At 35.2% G+C, this 18616-nt stretch overlaps 2 protein-coding genes across 2 annotated transcripts; both read left to right on the top strand.

Annotated features, from left to right (window-relative positions):
- The first annotated feature begins 4993 nt into the window (after positions 1 to 4993).
- LOC106101567 (A-kinase anchor protein 14-like) lies at positions 4994 to 6606 on the top strand. Its single transcript, XM_013280830.1, has 4 exons — positions 4994 to 5103; positions 5436 to 5510; positions 5629 to 5814; positions 6314 to 6606. The coding sequence occupies exons 1-4, from the start codon at positions 5092 to 5094 to the stop codon at positions 6491 to 6493; spliced, it is 453 nt and encodes a 150-aa protein (XP_013136284.1). The 5' UTR covers positions 4994 to 5091; the 3' UTR covers positions 6494 to 6606.
- A 995-nt stretch (positions 6607 to 7601) lies between these two features.
- On the top strand, positions 7602 to 18390 carry LOC106101452 (neprilysin-2-like). The gene is made up of 16 exons (XM_013280690.1): positions 7602 to 7868; positions 10462 to 10564; positions 11232 to 11323; positions 11583 to 11704; positions 12347 to 12539; positions 12934 to 13023; positions 13239 to 13407; positions 13848 to 14133; positions 14461 to 14748; positions 15015 to 15197; positions 15530 to 15866; positions 16178 to 16226; positions 16551 to 16618; positions 16842 to 16972; positions 17497 to 17661; positions 18091 to 18390. The coding sequence occupies exons 1-16, from the start codon at positions 7811 to 7813 to the stop codon at positions 18322 to 18324; spliced, it is 2568 nt and encodes an 855-aa protein (XP_013136144.1). The 5' UTR covers positions 7602 to 7810; the 3' UTR covers positions 18325 to 18390.
- Positions 18391 to 18616: the final 226 nt, after the last annotated feature.

An 18616-nucleotide genomic window follows, 5' to 3' on the forward strand; every position in this document is an offset into this window, starting at 1 on the left:
AATAAACTAATTAGTTACTTAACAGATAAATAACAGATTAATGAACAGATAAATAGCACAAGATGTTGCTTTAGGTCATGGCACAAAAATTTGCGAGAACATTTTCGACGTCTTAAACAACATTGAATAAAACATTTCGTCAGAATTATTAAGTAGTAGTGTATACTAAATAGGTACAAGAAATCTATACTAAATGACCCCTTTAGTTATCAATTAATGTAATAAGGAGGGATGAGTGTGGAGGTACACCGGTAGAGGTAGACCTAGACAGAGATGGATGGATTGTGTGAAAGGTGACATGATCAAGAAGGGAATGATGACTGAGATGACGTATGATAGAGTTATATCGAGGACAACAACCTGTAGCGGCGTCCTTACGGGAGTAGGATAAGGAGAAATGTGATTATGAGTTATTAATTAATATCTCTGAGTGCGGGATTAAGTCAAAATAAATCCCAGTCAATATAACTCGAGCGTAAAGTTCCGATCGACCGTTAGTTAGAACCAATCTGTGAATACCACTTTTTTCACTTCCATTTAAGTGTAGTTAGAACGGTGGCTTTTTGTAATTCATTATAAGATATACGGTGCGGTTTGTATGTTATTATCTTCCTTGTTTGGACAAAACTGAATTATGTAAAGTTTATTTCATAGAGTTACATATCCAAGGCTCCCACGTACATACCAGTACGTAGGGATCGGAACTGTGGATATGTGTTTTGTAAGTTTTTTTAGAGCGTCGGTGGCTCAGTGGTTTGAACACTTGACTTGTAATCTACAGGTCTTGGGTTCGAAGTTCGAATCCCACCATGTACCCATGTGATTTTCGAATTTTCGAATTTTCATATGTACATAATTTACCCGACATTCTTACGGTGAAGGAAAACATCGTGATGCAACCTGCACATATCGGCGAAGAAATTCAAAGATATGTGTGAAGTCAACCAACCCGCACTTGGCCAGCGTGGTTGACTATGGCCTAGTCACCCCGTATTAGGGTAGGCTCCGAGTCCCTCGGTGGGGACGTATAAAGAGCTGGTGATGATGATGAAGTTTTTTTTATATCATCAGGTGGCAAAAGAGCAAGTGGCTACCTCCGCCAAAATGGCGAAGCCATCACTGCCCATAGATATACGCAATTACAGATGCGATGCCCACACTTAATCAACGGTGGAGACGCACATAAAGAAGTTATTTCGCCTACCTATGCGTCTTCTTTACAGTCAAATCTACTTTCCCTTCCTATTCTTTCCTCTTAAGACAAGGGTGAAAGGAAAAGAGATAAGGCCATAAAGCTTAATTCAAGTCCCCTTAAACGCGGAATTGCTTCCACTTCACGCCTGTCTTCTGTGTGGTCGTGGTATTACACCGGGCTAGCTGGCCCTTTCTTGCGAAGTGTCTACTACTGTTAAAGTTTTTGTAAAAATATATACTTACTAATAATATATAAACAAAGTTATTATTGGTTGAAATGTAAAGTATAGTTGCAATTTTATTTTTAAAAGTTAATAAGTAACTTAAAAGCTTTAGAAACTAATTAAGTTAGAAATGCCTGTATGAAATTGCACAAGGAAAGTACATGAACCATATACTAGTGCATTCTAGAATTAATTAGTTATAGGGCTGTCCATGTATATGTCCATATATAAATATATATATGGAATATTAGAAGTATATAATCAATATTAGAAGTACATTTTTTAGTAGAGCATAATATTTTGATAATAATAACGATGTTTTCTTATCTGAGAGTTTACAAAATGTTTTGGTAAATTGCCATACCTCTTTCTCCCTTAAAATTTGTAAAAACAATGTTTTTTTTAGTTTTTTTCGGCAATGTTATGTTTAATACCAGTTCATAATTATCTATTTGCTGGAACTTAACTCAACCAGACTGTGGTTGAAATTTAAATTAATTATAATAACTTTAGTTAGATGGAATTTTAAAGAACGTAAGGTATTAGACTTTAATATTTGTGACTATTAAATTCATAAATTGGCAACCCTAAAGATAGTACGAGTACTATCTTTAGCGGAAACGAGATCAAGAATTGGCCAACTGTCCCGGCGAGGAGTTGCCACATCTGTCAAATGTTGGCACACGAACCAACAGCTTACGCTTTGGAAAAAATTCCCAACCACGCCAAAGTCTAGAAAAGTATTTTCTCTTTTATATTATTAATTTTTGTACTTTGATTCACATTTTTATTAATACATTTGTCAATAATACTGTTTCAGATATTCTTGTTTGTCTGTCTATACTAACGTTATAAAGTAAAAATATTTGTACTTTCGGAATTTGGGTATGTTTTAAAATAACACATAAACTACTGGTCCGATTTCAAAAATTCCTTCACCGTTAAAAAGCTACGTTATCGCGGTATAACATAGGCTACATTTTTATTATTTTTTAATTTTACGTGGACGAAGTCGCCAGCAACCACTAGTTGTTAAAGATTTAATTGGCTACACTCCATATCAACACGTTTTATTTATTTCGTCTAATAATAGAGCAAATGCTACGCACTTTTGTTTTTTTTTTAATTCCACTGGGACGAAGTCGTGGACGAAAGGTAGTTCTATTTAATCTGGCTGTCACCCGCGACTTCCTCCGCGCGCAATTAAAAAGAATATTAAGTTATATCTGCTCTTCCAGATTTCCCTCTACATCTTCACTTTCATGGATATACGAGTACGAGTACGTTCAATTGTTTAGGTTACCTTTTAACATCCATCCATCTAAATTATCGCATTTACTAATAATCTTAGTAAGAGTTTAAGATTAGTCATAACAAATCTGAGAAATAATTCCGACGTAATTATAGTTACTTTGACCGCGTTTTTTCCCATAGAAATTTTATTAAATAATTATACACAAAAATTTAGATCATTTATATATCCAACCTTGATTAAGAATGTCAGTCATTTCTTACTGAAATACATACAAAAAACATATCGTTCATTTTGTTGGTAATAATAATCTAGTTGCGACCCTCACACCTGACGATTTGCTATGCTTGTCGTCTCTATCGAAGAATGCGCAGTCACTAAGGATTGCGGTTAGTATAGAATTTTGAGAAATTTAAATATTACTACTAAATGACGAAAGCTTGAAAGTAACGCCAGTGGTGGAGAAATTGAGAAGCAAAAGGTTAACGAGGTATACAAACGTTATGCGACGAGACGACGGGGACATAGACCAGGAAGTGTTTAGAATGAATGTGGATGGCTACAAAGGAAGCCGAAGAAAGTATTGATGGATTGTGTGAAAGAGGATATGCTTAAGAAAGGAGTGGATTCAGATATGACGGCTGATAGAGATGTATGGAAGAGCAGCACATACTGTGCCGACCCTCCGTAAGGGATAAGGGCAAGTTGATGATTATGACGAAAGGCGCAATAATGGCAGCTAAAACCGAATACTAAAACGATATTGAGACATGAAACAGTGTCTTAAAAGATAAGGACACCCGTAAACTCCAAATTAATTCCGACAAAACGTACATTAACAATATTAGTCTATGTGCAATCACTAATATCTATCTCTTTCTCGATATCAAGAAGAGTATGACGTTTTAACAATAAAAAATCGCCTTATGTGTGTCTGTAGAAACGTTAACGAGGATAAGCTTACGCGGGAAATACTATTTAAGTATCTGCTTTCGATATATCGGAAAGGGGACCTACAGACTATAGACTTTTATCCACAGAGTTTTTTTTTTTAGAATATACGATAGCAAACGAGCAAGCGGCCACCTGTTAATCTACTCGGGCTGTCACGCTAGAACAATATCAAATAGATTAAGCGTCTAATAGCCGGTTTCCCAGCTACGTTTAACCATTCATTAGTGTTTTTGGTTCTATAAATTCATGAAATGCGTTTCCGAATACGTAACGAGAGTGTTACTAATTTGAAACAAGTCAACATAATACTAACAAAATGCTAAATGCCAAAATAAGCTTGAAAATCAGAAACCTAGCATTAAACTATCGGCCGATAAAGTCTGTATGCGAGAGCTATTGTGACGAAAAGCCTGGATTACTTTTAAGTAATATCGGATCGGTTACAAGCTATCGGATATATCAATATTGTTATCGCATATTTTCATCCGCTTTGCTGTCTATACGTGCTTAAATGGAACTCAGAATTATCAAGATTTAGTTCAGTGTCATCATCACCGATTAGCAAACGGTGAGTAAGCAGTCTTTAAATTACCTTAAGATTTCCTTTAACACCGCCATAAAGGATAGGAAATATCGATGTCTATATCGGTATTACGGCCATTTTAGTCTTCGCTGGTTACCATAAGAATCGGACGACCCCTGACATTGACTAAGCTTATGTACTTTATATACAAAAAAGGTAAAAACTTTTATTTCAGAATTTGATCTAATTATTTTTTATATTTAAGAAATATGTAAAGTTGTGTGTATACTAAACAGTAATTTTAATAGTTATATCATACTAATATTATAACTTCGAAAGTTTAGATGGATGGATGGATGGATAAATGTTTGTTAGAGTTTGTAGCCTAAACGGCCTAATGGATTTCGATGAAATTTGACATACATTTGGAGGATAATCAGGAAGAATACATAGGCTACTTACTTTTGATTTTTCTTAATTCCACGCAGACGGAATCACGGGCGAAAACTAGTCATACATAAAATATACAAACAATTTACTTGAAACCAAATTAACCGGCAATTCGTAAAACATAAAAAACCCTTCTATTATTTGATGTTAAGTAAAATACTGAGGTAGTATGGATCTCTCAGAAGTGAACATTTACAATGACACTAAAACTTTGCTCTTCGTTGAACTATAGCTTTAGGTTTTTAACAATCTTACTTACAATTCTACAAGAAAACAAAACTCAAAAACATTCAACGCAGCAGTAGTGTAGTAATAAAGCACGCAGTGTGTCTCTACCCTTATGCATTTCGAGTCACGTATATGTCGCAGGATGTGGCCCGGCCCTGCGAGTCTCGTGCTCTATTTCAAATTACCAAATCCAGTATATAAACTGCGCGTGCGCCGATCTTGCCCACATCACATAGTTGCTGCGCTTGCAACGGTACTCTATAAACATGAAATATATTGTGAGTATTTATTTTATAACGAGAAAAATATGAAATTAAACATAAAAATACCGAAAACGTATAAAAAATGCTGATATAAATCTACCTAAAACATTAAGTTAGAAGAAAGAAAATTTTAAAGATAAGAAAGGTTACATTTTTTAAACTAAAGAGTATCGTCTTTCCTAAGACTTCTAATAATAATTAATTTAATGAAACATAGTACACATTTGATATTTAAAAAAATACCAATTACATAAAACTTTAAAAAAAAAAATTTTTCTCCGAGAGGCCATTCCCGAGTAACTCATGAAGCTAGTATTAAAACTAATCAATATTTTTCTAATTTTCAGGTATTCTTTGCCCTCGTGTCCGTGGCTCTGGCCAAGCCAAAGCCCGGCGGTCTTTTCTCCTCATTTGACCATGGAGTAAGTATCACAAAAACGTTTTAATTTCTCTAAATAAGAAACACATAATCATGAAAATATCTACTACAAATTAACAATACTATGGCCTCGTTTAACAAAAACCTACGTTTTCTTCCAGTTCTCATCGCTAGACCTCCACCAGCCAGCTATCACGTTAGCGCAGCCCTCATACACAGTTGCCCAGCCCGTGGTCCACGCGGCCCCTGTTGTCCACGCAGCGCCAGTGGTCCACGCGGCCCCTGTGGTCCACGCGGCACCAGTCGCTATCGCCAAGCCTGCAACTAGCTACTCCTCCTTCCAGCAGGTAAAGAGACATTTATATTGATAATTTTATTTCCATAAGTGATAGGTTGGTAAAGACTGGAATCAACAATTGCAAAGAACCATAAAATAATCCAATAAACTTCTAGAACCGGAGTCATCACGGTTATGACAGAAAATAAAAATAATTTAAGTTTGTTATAAAATAAACGGTTGAAAATGAAAATATAGTCCGTTATAAACATTGCAAATTTTTTGGTAATGACATATGGCCCGAATTAATCATTGTACTGTAGGGCGTGCGACCACCTGAAACTAAACTATCGCAAAACTGTTTAGTCTTGTTTGATTCCTATAAGCTTATATGGAGGTGAGCACACTACTCTATGCTGCGAAACAATCGACAATCTACAATTGCCCAATCAAAAAATAGTTAAAGGAGTTGCCGCTCATAGTTTAACTTTTACCAACCTGTCAAAAAAAGTCCGTAGCATTACAAATATATACGTCACCAGTCTTTTGTAACCACTGTTGTATTACAGGTCGTACATCCAGTGCAAGTTGCGCATGCCGCCCCCGTTGTCCACGCGGCGCCAGTCATCTCCCAACCGATAGTCCACGCGGCACCAGTGGTCCAAACTATTGCCCAGCCTGTGGTCCAGAAATACCTTTCCCTCGGCTCCTACGGTGGCTCATACGGCGGATACGGTCATGGTTGGTAAATCGACGTGTGGTTGTAAATAATTTTTAATTACAAGTTTTTTTTTTATATTTTTAAGCGTTGAGATCATGTCCGTACTAAGGGCGTGGTGCAAATAAAGTATTTTCTTAATTAGCTTTTGTTTTTTTTAACCTTTTCTGGCTGTAACAATATAAAAAATACACAAAAAAAAGTTTTATTTAAGGATGAAGAAATTATTCAGTATTCAATATTTACATACGAACAGAATCGATTGATGTAGTGTTGTAGCTGTTCGTATCGATAATTCAAATTTCTATCGAATAAAAATAGAATCTCAAATTGTTATTCGATTTAATTACGTTAAAACTTATATGAAATTATGAAAAAACAACATTTAATCCCATAAAATAAAGTTAACCTAAAGCGGTAAGCAGATATAACAGAATTCATTTGTGGTCCTGACACCCGTCTAGTTAGCTTGTTCTACAATGATACATTTACACATATATTCTCATATTCTCATTGCAAAAACAGAGACAAAATTTAAATATAAATTTCACGGTAGTCAAAACCTACTGTTAACCTGTTAAATCAATATCGATGTCACATCACTAGCGATCGCGTGCAGGTGAGGACATCCGCAGGTACTGTCCTAGAAATCGTATCTGAGTTATTGTGGCCACCATTTCTATTGTACCGTTATTATTTACCTAAAAAGGCTCAGTTAATCTGATAGGGAAATGCTGAATATTGAGAATTCTTTCGTTTATTTAAGAGTAATTGTTATACGTTAATATTAATCCAAAAAATTCGATCTATTTTCTTGTAAAAATATTTCACCCAAATTGAGGTCAAAAGCATACTAAGTATATTACGTAAAGGTGTTCGTAAAATTTTTAGTCCTTGAACTATGAAACCTATAACACCATATTCGTAAATAAAACAAGTATTTTTTGTCTTTGTATCCATATTATTGACAAGTAATAAAATTTATTAAATTGGTTCTTTTATAAATAATAATAATTTTAGGATCGTTATATACGGCAGATTATTTCCATTGTATCATAACAAACTAAACAAATTTATAACTGTCCGATAGTTCACAATTTCATGGTCACAAGAGTCTGAACTTCAGGTTTGCGGGCGCAAGCTTTCAGTGTCTCGGATGCCATGCAGGCGAACACTCATTTCGAGTGTTGCCATTACAAAATTATCATGAGATTAAAATATAAATACGGATATTATTCTACGTAAATCAGTGAGTTATTACATAACGATGAAAGATAAATAAATAAAGTATTAAAACATATAATATTGTATCGAAGATAAGATTTTATCTAGTTAAGTTTAAGTTACAATGAATGCTTGGGACGATGGGAGTCGCTGCGATGATGCGATGGGTCCAAGTGTATCTCGTAAGTTATAACTATTATTTGTTTTAAAAGTTATTTCTAATTACCGTTAGCTTCTACCAATCTCGACGACGAATGAATTAAAAAGATGTATTTAATTCCTTCTGAAACAAACAGAAATATCATTTCATTTTTAACAGTGGTAGAGCCCGCTTTAACATCTTCGCACGAATGGGCCGGCATGCCCGGTGTAATACCACGACCACACAGAAAACAGGCGTGAAGTGGAAGCAATTCCGCGCTTCGTCTAATGAGTGTGGTGCCGGAGGCCTAATTTTAGTCCCTCTCCCTTTTTCACCCTTTTCTTGAGAGGAAAGGATGGGAAGGAAAACTGGATTTGACGGTGGAGAAGACGCATTGGAAGGGAAAGTGTCGTCTTTATGTGCGTCTTCTCCTCCGTCAATTAAGAGTAGGCAACGCATCTGCAATTGCGGATGTTTATGGGCAGCGGTCGCTTTCCATTTCGGAGGATTTAGGTGTCCGCTTGCTTGTTTGCCACCTTATATCATAAAAAAAATGTGTCAAAAAATCATAAAAAAAAACACGTGTTTCAGTTATACCAACGGTTTGTTAGCGATGATTGTATTCTGTATTTTTAAAATTGTTTCTGCTCTTGAAATAAAAGCTTTGTATTTTTTTAATTACGTGCTACTTAATAATCTACAAATTATATTTTTATTTCATGAGTCATGAACTTTACAGTATCTTTTATAAGAGTTCGTTCACTTCAACGTTAGTAGGCCACCAAGGTAATCCAGGCAAGATCACAATCGACAGAAAGTATTGCTTTATACAACACATTTTGTATCTAATCATGCTGATATTATAAATGCGAAAGTTTAGATGGATGGATGGATATTTGTTAGAGTTTGTAACCTAAACTTGGCACAGATGTAAAGGATAGTCTGGAAGAATACATAGGCAACTTACTTTAGTTTTTTTTTAATTACACGTAGACGGAATCGCGGGCGAAAGCTAGTAGTATACTAAAGTTGTAATTAAATAATGTAACCGTGGGATTTAGATTTCATATTGCACAAAGACACTTGTACAGAAAATAACAATCCAACAGATATAACAGATATACGATTGTGTTTTTTTTTGATTTTTTACTTTAAGGAAAATTGACGTATGATGTTTTCTGTTTTGATTAGAAATGTGGTTATATTGAACACTTAAGTTACAATTAAACTTTTCCGAATGACTGTTCACATTTAAATAATAATCGATCTAAGGGGAATACGATTTTCCATTGGATCTATCAATTGATCCAATGGGAAACATACCTATTGGATCGATTGAATAGATCCAATGATCGAATTATTGAAATCACATATTTGAAACACTTTCTATTATACCATAAGCATGTGTGAATTCGACCAACTAACACTGTGGCTGACTAAGGTCTAATCACCCCTTATTAGGGTAGGCTCCAAACCCCTCAGTGGGGACGTATAGTGAATTGAAGAGGATGAAAGCCCTATGTTTTTGCTTGTTGATTCGCCAGAGGTACTTATAACGCAAATACTTATCAATTAACGTTTAATACCTTTCTCAGAAACATCTCAGTAATAGATTTTGTGACATATTAATATTAAATTGCATTTCTTACCTTTGAACTTAACTCTCTAATGTTATTTGTAAGTTAGTCGGAATTTAAACGATATCTCAACTCGTTTTAAACGCGTTAGACGCTATTCGGATTCCATTAGTCCGCATTGCGTAGGTTTGAATAACAATTACGCTTGAAATACTTTGGGTAGGCAGAGTGCGTGCATGGCTTACGTCTGACTTCTAGGTATACCGCGTCATCATCATCTCCCCAACCTAATTCGGTGCACCGTGTCGTCCTCCCAATAACTCTACCATACGTCATCTCAGTCATCACTCCTTTCAGGATCGTGGCACCGTTCACGCAATACATCCATCTCTTTCTAAGTCTACCTCTACCAGTGTACCTCCACATTCATAACTAAATACTAATACATAATACGGGATGATAGAGCGTCGGTGGCTCAGTGGTTTAAGCACTTGACTTGTAATCTACAGGTCTTGGGTTCGAATCCCGCCGTACCAATGTGTATTTCGATTTTTCGAATTTTCCTATGTACATAATTCATCCGACGTTCTTTACGGTGAAGGAAAACGTCGTGATGCAACCAGCACATATCGGCGAAGAAATTCAAAGATATTTGTAAAGTCAACCAACCCGCACTTGGCCAGCGTGGTTGACTATGGCCTAGTCACCCCTTATTAGGGTAGGCTCCAAGCCCCTCGGTGGGGAAGTATTAGTATATATATAACTGGTGATGATGAACACCGGATAAAAAATATATTACAGAGAACTAGCTTTTTTCTGCAAGTGCAGGATTCAAAGAATAATGTACTTGCCTCTGTTACTGTAATGGTGATAGAATTTTTTAAATCGGATCTGCCGTTTCGAAGCCAACAAACAAAAAAAACTTTTATCTATGTATTACATTAAAGGGTTGAAAACAAGTTTCAATAATACTAATCGATAGTTAATACACGCACATTCTAGTCGCTTTCGGATGTATCTATAAATTATCAATGTTTAGGTAAACTTTTTTTTAAGGTCCAGCCAGTGTTGCGACAATAACGAGACATCCACCTCTGAAAAATGGCGGCGAACTGAGAGAAACAGGGTATCTGATTGGTATAGGTTCTAGAACCGCAAGGTGAGGAAAAAAATGTCTTAGAATTAAATGACGTCATAAACATAACTAGCTGTTCCCGTGCGGCTTCATCCGCGTGTAATTATGAAAGTTTTATTTTATTGTTTACATTTGTCAAATTCTCAATAGCAAATGTCAAACCTTGGCAATCTTGCTTCCTTGATGTTGGCAGCAACTTAAGGTCCCTTTCCCACATTGAGGTTTTTATCCAAAATATTTACCCCCTTAGTTTAATGGCTTTAAAATATATAGCCTAAAGCGAGACGTAAGCGTAGGGCTTTTTATTAAAAAATGAATTATTCAAAAATATGCTGTAATTGTTGACATCTTAGGCAACAAAGAAGTGTGTGTTTACGCTTTATTATAATAGTATAGATTTACCCGAGGTTCTTACAGTGAAGAAAAACATCGTGATGCAACCTGCACATATCGGTGAAGAAATTCAAAGATATGTGTGAAGTCAACCCGCAGTGGGCTAGTGTGTTTGACTATGGCCTAGTCACCCCTTACTTAGGGTGGGCTCCGAGCCCCTCGATAGGGACGTATAGTGAGCTGTTTATGATGATATATATTTTTCTCAAATAAAAAATACATAACAGTACAAAATGCATCTTGATATTGTTGTTATTTCAAACTTATTTGGATTTATTTCAAGTTGTTTTTCTTTCAGATTTCGTAGAAAACACAGAAAAAAAATATATTGGATAATACTACTCATTTTATTGTTTATAATCACATTTATGGGTATTATGTTAACTCTAGGTACGTATTAAAAGGTAGCACACCTTTGATTAAACTATAGCACAACTGTTTAGTTGCATGTTGATTGCTATGAGCTTATATGGTGTGCACACTGCTCGATTTTTAGTTGTGCAACTGAACAGTTGAAGTGGCTGCGAAACAATCGACAATCGCACGACAGTGCGATAGTTTAGTTAAAGGTGCCTGCCTGGTGCCTCTTTTTTTACTATTTAAAGCAGTAATTTGTTTTCATTACATCATTAATTTACCATCTGTTTAGTTTACAAATACATGTTCAAACCTCCACCTAATATCTGCTTGACGAAGGAATGCTTACGCTCTGCTGCCAACCTGGCTCTCTCTATCGACAAGACGGCACAACCTTGCGAAGACTTCTACCAGGTGAGGAAATAATCAGCGAAATACTAGACTTCTAAAACTAAGAGCGGGCACACTCCTTTGTGCCCAAATGTTGTGCGATTGTCGATTATTTCGCAGCCAATTCAACTGTTTAGTTGCATAACTAAAATCGAGTAGTGTACCTCTATGTAAGCTCATAGGAATCAAAATGCAACTAAACAGTTATGCGATACTTTAGCCAAAGTTGTGCGCATGCTCTTAGGAATACATTGGATAAATAGCTATGTCAATAAAAAGCCCGGATAATTAGCTTATGATCCAAAGATCCTGTAGTCCGCCTTTCACCCGCGACTCCGTCCGCGTGGAATTAAAAAAAACAAAAGTGAGTAACCTATGTGTTCCTTCACACTATCCTTTACATCTGTGCCAAATTTCATCGAGATCCGTTCAGCAGTTTAGGCTACAAACTCTAACAAACATCCATCCATCTAAACTTTCGCATTTATAACATTAATAAGAGCAAGATTTATTTGTTTAGTTACTTAAAATTGCAATTAAAACATGTTAATATATATATATACAGTGGTTGAAAGACATAAATATATTAATTTATTAGCAACCATAACATTCATAGAAAGAAAATCTTATACAACTTTCGAATTAAAAAGTGTTTTGCATTTTTAGTACATGTGTGGAAACTGGCCAAAAAATCACCCACGGCCTGACGAATATATATCATTCGACTGGTTCTCCGACCAGGAGACCAGAGTATACGCGGCGGTTCGAGACTTTCTGGAAGCGGATGATCCTACCTTAAACCAGAAACCTAAGCCTGTGCAGCAGACAAAGATCATGTATGAAGCTTGTATGGATGTCAGTAAGTTATTAAATTAATTAAAATACAAAAAAAAACAAATGACTTTCCTTTGACGCAGTTCTGGCTCCTTTCTTTTGTTTATTCCACATTTAAAGGAGGCGCACACCTTTGACTAAACTTTCGAACAACAATCGTGCGATTGTCGATTGTTTCGCAGCCAATTCCATTGTTTAGTTGCGCAAGTAAAAATCGAGTAGTGTACCTTCATATAAGCTGATAGGAATCAAAGCGAGACTAAAAAGTTGTTCGAATGTTTAGTCAAAGGCGTAGACGGTCTTAGTAGACTAATTAGTTACGTATAATTCTGTCTGAATACTAAAAAGAAGTAAAAAAATTGAGGATTTGGTATATAAGCCGTATTTAAGTAAATAACAAAAATTTTGTTTGTTTACAGAAACATTGGAAGATCGTGGATTAGAGCCAGTAATAGACATGTTAGATGAAATAGGACTACCACATTATCCCACAATTATAAACACAAGAGGTTAAGTTTGTCTAAAAATTTACGCGCAAACATATTCAGGGCCTGTCCCACCAAATTGTAAATTGTTTGATAACAATCCAACGTGTAGCATATGTGATTTAAATATCGGATTTTGCTACCTTATCTGACAGTAACGTCATTTTGGGACAGGCCCTTAGTCTTATAAAACATTGATTGAACCGATTTCATTATTTTCAAAGAGGTTATTTTTACAGCTGATAAAGATCTCAACTATACATTCGACTGGCTGGAGGCCGTAATCAAAATTAAAAAGAAACTCGGAATGGATGTACTAATTGGGTTTGATATATTTTTTGATTCAAACAACTTTACCAACGATAACATTTTGATCGGCGCGCCAGAAGTTACACATCCTTTTCCAAGGTAATTTGTGCATTTTGAATAATATCAGCTCATATCTGTCTTCTGTGGAAGACATAAAGGTAGGTCCAGCAGAGGGCTGACAAAGGGTGATGATGATAATGATGATATCTGTCTTCACCATCAAGACCCGAAGCCAACCCAAGTTAGGAATAACCTTACTCAGTTGAGTAGAGTGTAGTTACGCAGGCCCAGTGCAGTGAAATTTTTTCTATAGGAGAATTGTACCTTGCAAGCAAAAAATGTTCTGCCAAAAATTGTTTTAATTTTCTACTTGCTTTAAACATAAGACATCACTGATCTTTTCTCTATTGGTCGATTATGTAGTCTGTTGTTGACAAACTCCATTCAATTGGCTAAACATCATTAACTCGTAATGTAGTTTGATAGAATATGAAGTGATCATTTATTTTCAATTTGTCCTCAAAAGTTTATTTTTTCAGTATGCATGGTAACATTGTATTTCAAAGAAGTAAAAACAGAAGGTATTCTCATTCACACTTCAATACAATAACAAACTCCAAAAAAGAAAACTCACACAGTAAACGTCAACCAACCAAAAAAGAGAATGAAGATGTTAAAGATAAAAGTGAGGTATTTTACATAGAATTGATGAAATATTTTATTGAAGAAGAAGCAAAAATTAGCAATAATACAAAACTAGTATCCAAAGATCGTTTGAAAGAGATAGCAAATATTTTCTACGATTTCAACGAAGAAATGAACGAAGTAAGTTATATAACGTTATTAAAGCTGTTGCGTAATTTGGAATTTAAACCTAAAACCCATATAGTTACTTACAATCGCATCGACAAGCTGGTACTGAATTAGAAAATCCTGATCGCCATATTAAGAGTGGTCGCAATGCTTTAACTAAACTATCGCAGAACTGTTAAGTCTCGCTTTAATTCCAATGTGCTCATATGAAGGGATACTAGTCGATATTTAGTTGTGCAACTAAACAGTTGAATAGGATAAGAAACAATCGACGATCTCACAAATGTGTTTGTCAAAGGTGTGTCAAAACATTTACTAACAATATGTTCCCAATTATAGATTATGTCGTACAATGAAACCGACGAAACAGAGGTATATGAGACACAGGAGTACACAGTAAAGCAAATCCATAACATCACAGACTCAGTACTAACACAAAGTAATGGTACAGCAATACCAATATGGAGAAGATATTTTGAAGGGATATTTACCGTGAAAGATGAAAAATTAGACTTTGAAAAGGAAAAAATATCAATAAGTCAGCTAGATTTAGAATATTTATGCGTGATGGCTGCCTACGTGTCTAAAACTCCTCCAATTCACTTGGAACTCTACATTTGGATGAAGGTCAGTTAATATTTAGAAGTCGTATTATTATACTAAACTAAACTATCGCACAACTGTTTGCGCTTTGATTGCTATGAGTTTATATGAAAGAACACTCGATTTTTAGTTACGCAAAAACAGTTGAATTGGCTGCGAAACAATCGACAATCGAACAACGGTTGTGCTATAATTTATTCAAATGTGTCCATGCTCTTACGATGCATAATTGCAGACCTTATTCTCATATTTTATAACTTTTTATATGTAAACTTATTCATTTTGTCAAGGTAATTGAAGTGTTAGCGGTAGATACTACGCAGACGTTGTACCAGTTGTTTTTAAAAATTTACCCAACCGATGTTGTGGCTGCTAGGAGTCTGCGATGTGCTAACGCTGTTAATGAGATGCTGGGGATGGCTGTGGCATATGCTATTGCTGAACCGGACTTCATTAGTGTTGTTAAACCTGAGGTAATTTAGTTTTAACTGCTTGATTGACTTTTACTTGAACATTGAAATTCCGTCTTCAAGGAAATCTTACTAAACATTAATGAAACCAAGTCAATTGGAAGCATTAACTATCTTGTGATTTGAGATATTTTTTGTAGAATTGTCATACTAATGTTATAAATGCGAAAAATTTGTTTAAGGTTTGTTGTTACAACGTATCTTCAAAACAGTTAAACGTGTATCGATGAAATTTAGTACAGATGCAGATCATAGTCTGGAAAAAGCATAGGCCATTTAGGTAATTAAGAAAAAGTTTGTAATGTAACTTAATAAAAGAAAATGTTAATTTCCAGATAGAAGTAATGTTAAAAAATCTGAAAGGCGCTTTAGCCCACTTAATAGGAGAAACAAAATGGATGGATGACAACACTAAATTAAAATCGTACAGAAAAATCATAGAAATGAAAACGCTTATAGGGTTTCCTGACTGGTTGCTTGAGGAAGGGCAACTTGAGTCTTATTACAAGGGAGTAGAGGTGAATAAAAAGACGCATTTGGAGAATATGATCAGCATAGCTCAAATGGAAATTAAAGCTAAGATGGATGATTATAAGAAACCTCGTCCAAATTTATGGTACATCGATCCTACTGTAGTTAATGCTTATCATGTGTTCGCAACAAATACAATAAGTAAGTGTATATTGGTTTTTATTCAGTGTGCATAAATTAAACCAAATATTACTAATTGTACTTTATTAATTTCTTAATTCTTATATAGATGTTAATTAATCGTAAACGTGGCATCCATGCTATAGATAAACCAAACTGTCAAAGTCCTACCACAGAGTAAAATTGTCATAGATTAGCTTCATTGTTTTCATAGATTAAATTCAGTGTAACTAGTTAACATTATTTAAAATGTTCAAAACTAATGCGATTACCGTTGATTTGAGTATGTAGAAATTCTTTACGTATTTCATGATTTTATTCTTTGCATGCAGCTGTTCCCATGGTGATATTACAGTATCCTTTTTATGATTTAGGTTTAGAGTGAGTAAAAAAATTAAAATAAGATTGATCTTACAGCGCGTACCTTTGACGAAACTATCGCACAACTGTTTTGTCACGCTTCGATTCCTATGAGCTTGTATGGAGGTGCGCACACTAGAATTTTAGTTGTGCAACTAAACAGTTGAATTGGCTGCAAAACAATCGACAATCGCACAACAGTTGTGGAATAGTTTAGTCAAAGATGTGCGCCCGATCTTAGCCTATTTTATTTATGTACTTATTTGAATAAAGTGTCATAAAGGAAAATAAACTTGTTGCATCGAGTTTTTTGTGAAACATGTATCTAATTAAGTGTTTTTTCAGTTCCCTTAATTATGGCTCGTTGGGGACAATAATTGGACACGAAATCACTCATGGCTTTGATAACTTAGGTAAGCTTCTAATTATAATTTATTAGCTTCCGCCCGCGACTCCGTCCGCTTAGTAGCACAGGTGTTCTTCCGGGTATCCTCTACATCTATGCCAAATTTCATCCAGATCCGTTCAGCCTCTAACAAACATTTATCCATCCAAACTTTCACACTTATAATATTAAAAAGATTTTCAATAAGCAACAACAATATCAGATGACTTCTTGATGCTTGTAATTTACAGGTCGACTTTACGATAAAGATGGTTATTCGAAGAACTGGTGGTCGAATGAAACGGTGGACTCTTATCAGAATGTGACGGAGTGTTTGGTCAAACAATACTCATCATTTAAAATACCTGAACTTGGGAAAAATGTAAGTCGATTGTTTAGGAGTACCCGTGCGGCGTCATCCGCATGAAATTATAAAAAAATATTTTATTGTTTACATTTGTCATATTAATAATTGCAAATGTCAAAATTACATACCGAGATGACAAACCATGGCAATCTTACTTCCTTGATATTGGCAGCTTGTAGCTTACTGTCCCTTTCCCACATTAGAGTTTTTAACCAATTTACTTACCCCTAAGTTTAATAGCGAGAAAATATACAGCCTAAAGCGTGACGTAATTGTAGGGTTTTTTATAAAAAAAAAAGAATTATTCGAAAATATGCTGTAATTGCTGACATCTTACGCCACAAAGTAGTGCGTGTTTACGCTTTATTATAATAGTATAGAAATATAGATTATGTTAAGTTAACAATGTCAAAATCTAAAAGGTAAATTAAAGCTACAATGTGAAGCTATATCTTAACAGCGATAGTTTTCTGAAAACACTTAATACGTTTGTTGTCAAAAATCTATAACAACCACCCAATAATCTATCTTCACAATAGATAGACGGTCACAAGACTCTGGGTGAGAACATAGCTGACAATGGCGCTATTAGACAATCATTCTCGGCATTCGAGCGGCAACTGCGACGTATCGGCCACGAAGCTAAGTTACCTGGATTCGAGGAATACACTCCGCAACAGATGTTCTTTATGTCCTATGGAAATGTGAGTTAAGAATAAAATGTACATTTTTTAATTCCATTTATTAAATGCGAGCAAAACAACTGTAACTAAACTGTTGTGCGATTGTCGATTGTTTCGCAGCCAAATCAACTGTTTAGTTGCACAAAATTCAAGTGTGCTCCTCTATATAAGGTCAGAGGAATCAAAAAGGACTAAATAGTTATGGTTTAGTTTCAGGTGTCCTCACGCTCTAAGTAAGACTAATTTTGTAAATAAGAGCAGGGTAGAAAGGGATTCTCTTTGGCTTTTCTTTCCATTCTGTTTGATTCGCAACTCTTTTCGTTTTAGTAATGTTCTTTTACATCTATTAAAAAATACTTCATAAAATTGACATAATAGTTGTCCCTACTATTTGGGGTCTATTAAAATTTGGATTGCTCGGTATTTGTAAAATTGATAAATTTGGATTAACTGGACCTTAAGGATATGCGAATCGTTACATTATATTTTTTTCAATTATTAATATTTCAGCTGTGGTGCGGTATCTCAACAAACGATTCCTTGAAGGCCAGTTTAGAAGACGAGCATTCTCCACTCAAGTTTAGAGTAAAAGGGAGCCTGCAGAACATTGAACAGTTCGCTCGAACCTGGAACTGTCCCCCTGACTCCCCAATGAATCCTACGAAGAAATGTGTCATATTTTAAAGTAGAAGAAATCAACACGCTGGGTTCCATTACGGATGTCTCGTAAGCCTTGGATTTAGTGAGTCGGCAATAGTAAAATTGAACAGAAATATCTTAAGGTACTTGTAATTACAGTCGCGGCAATCGGTGGTATTCCACTTTTTTAAAAAAGTGCTTTAATTTCAACGAGGCAAACTCCGCCTCTTCCTACAAATAATAAGATAGCAGTGAGTGCAAACGAAATTATAATAATAAAAAGAAACTACAGTAGAACCTCGATAAGTTAAAGTCTCGATAAGTAAAAGAGGTTTTA

This window comes from Papilio polytes, unplaced genomic scaffold (genome assembly GCF_000836215.1).
Source record: "Papilio polytes unplaced genomic scaffold, Ppol_1.0 DF823980.1, whole genome shotgun sequence".
Classification (NCBI taxonomy): domain Eukaryota; kingdom Metazoa; phylum Arthropoda; class Insecta; order Lepidoptera; family Papilionidae; genus Papilio; species Papilio polytes.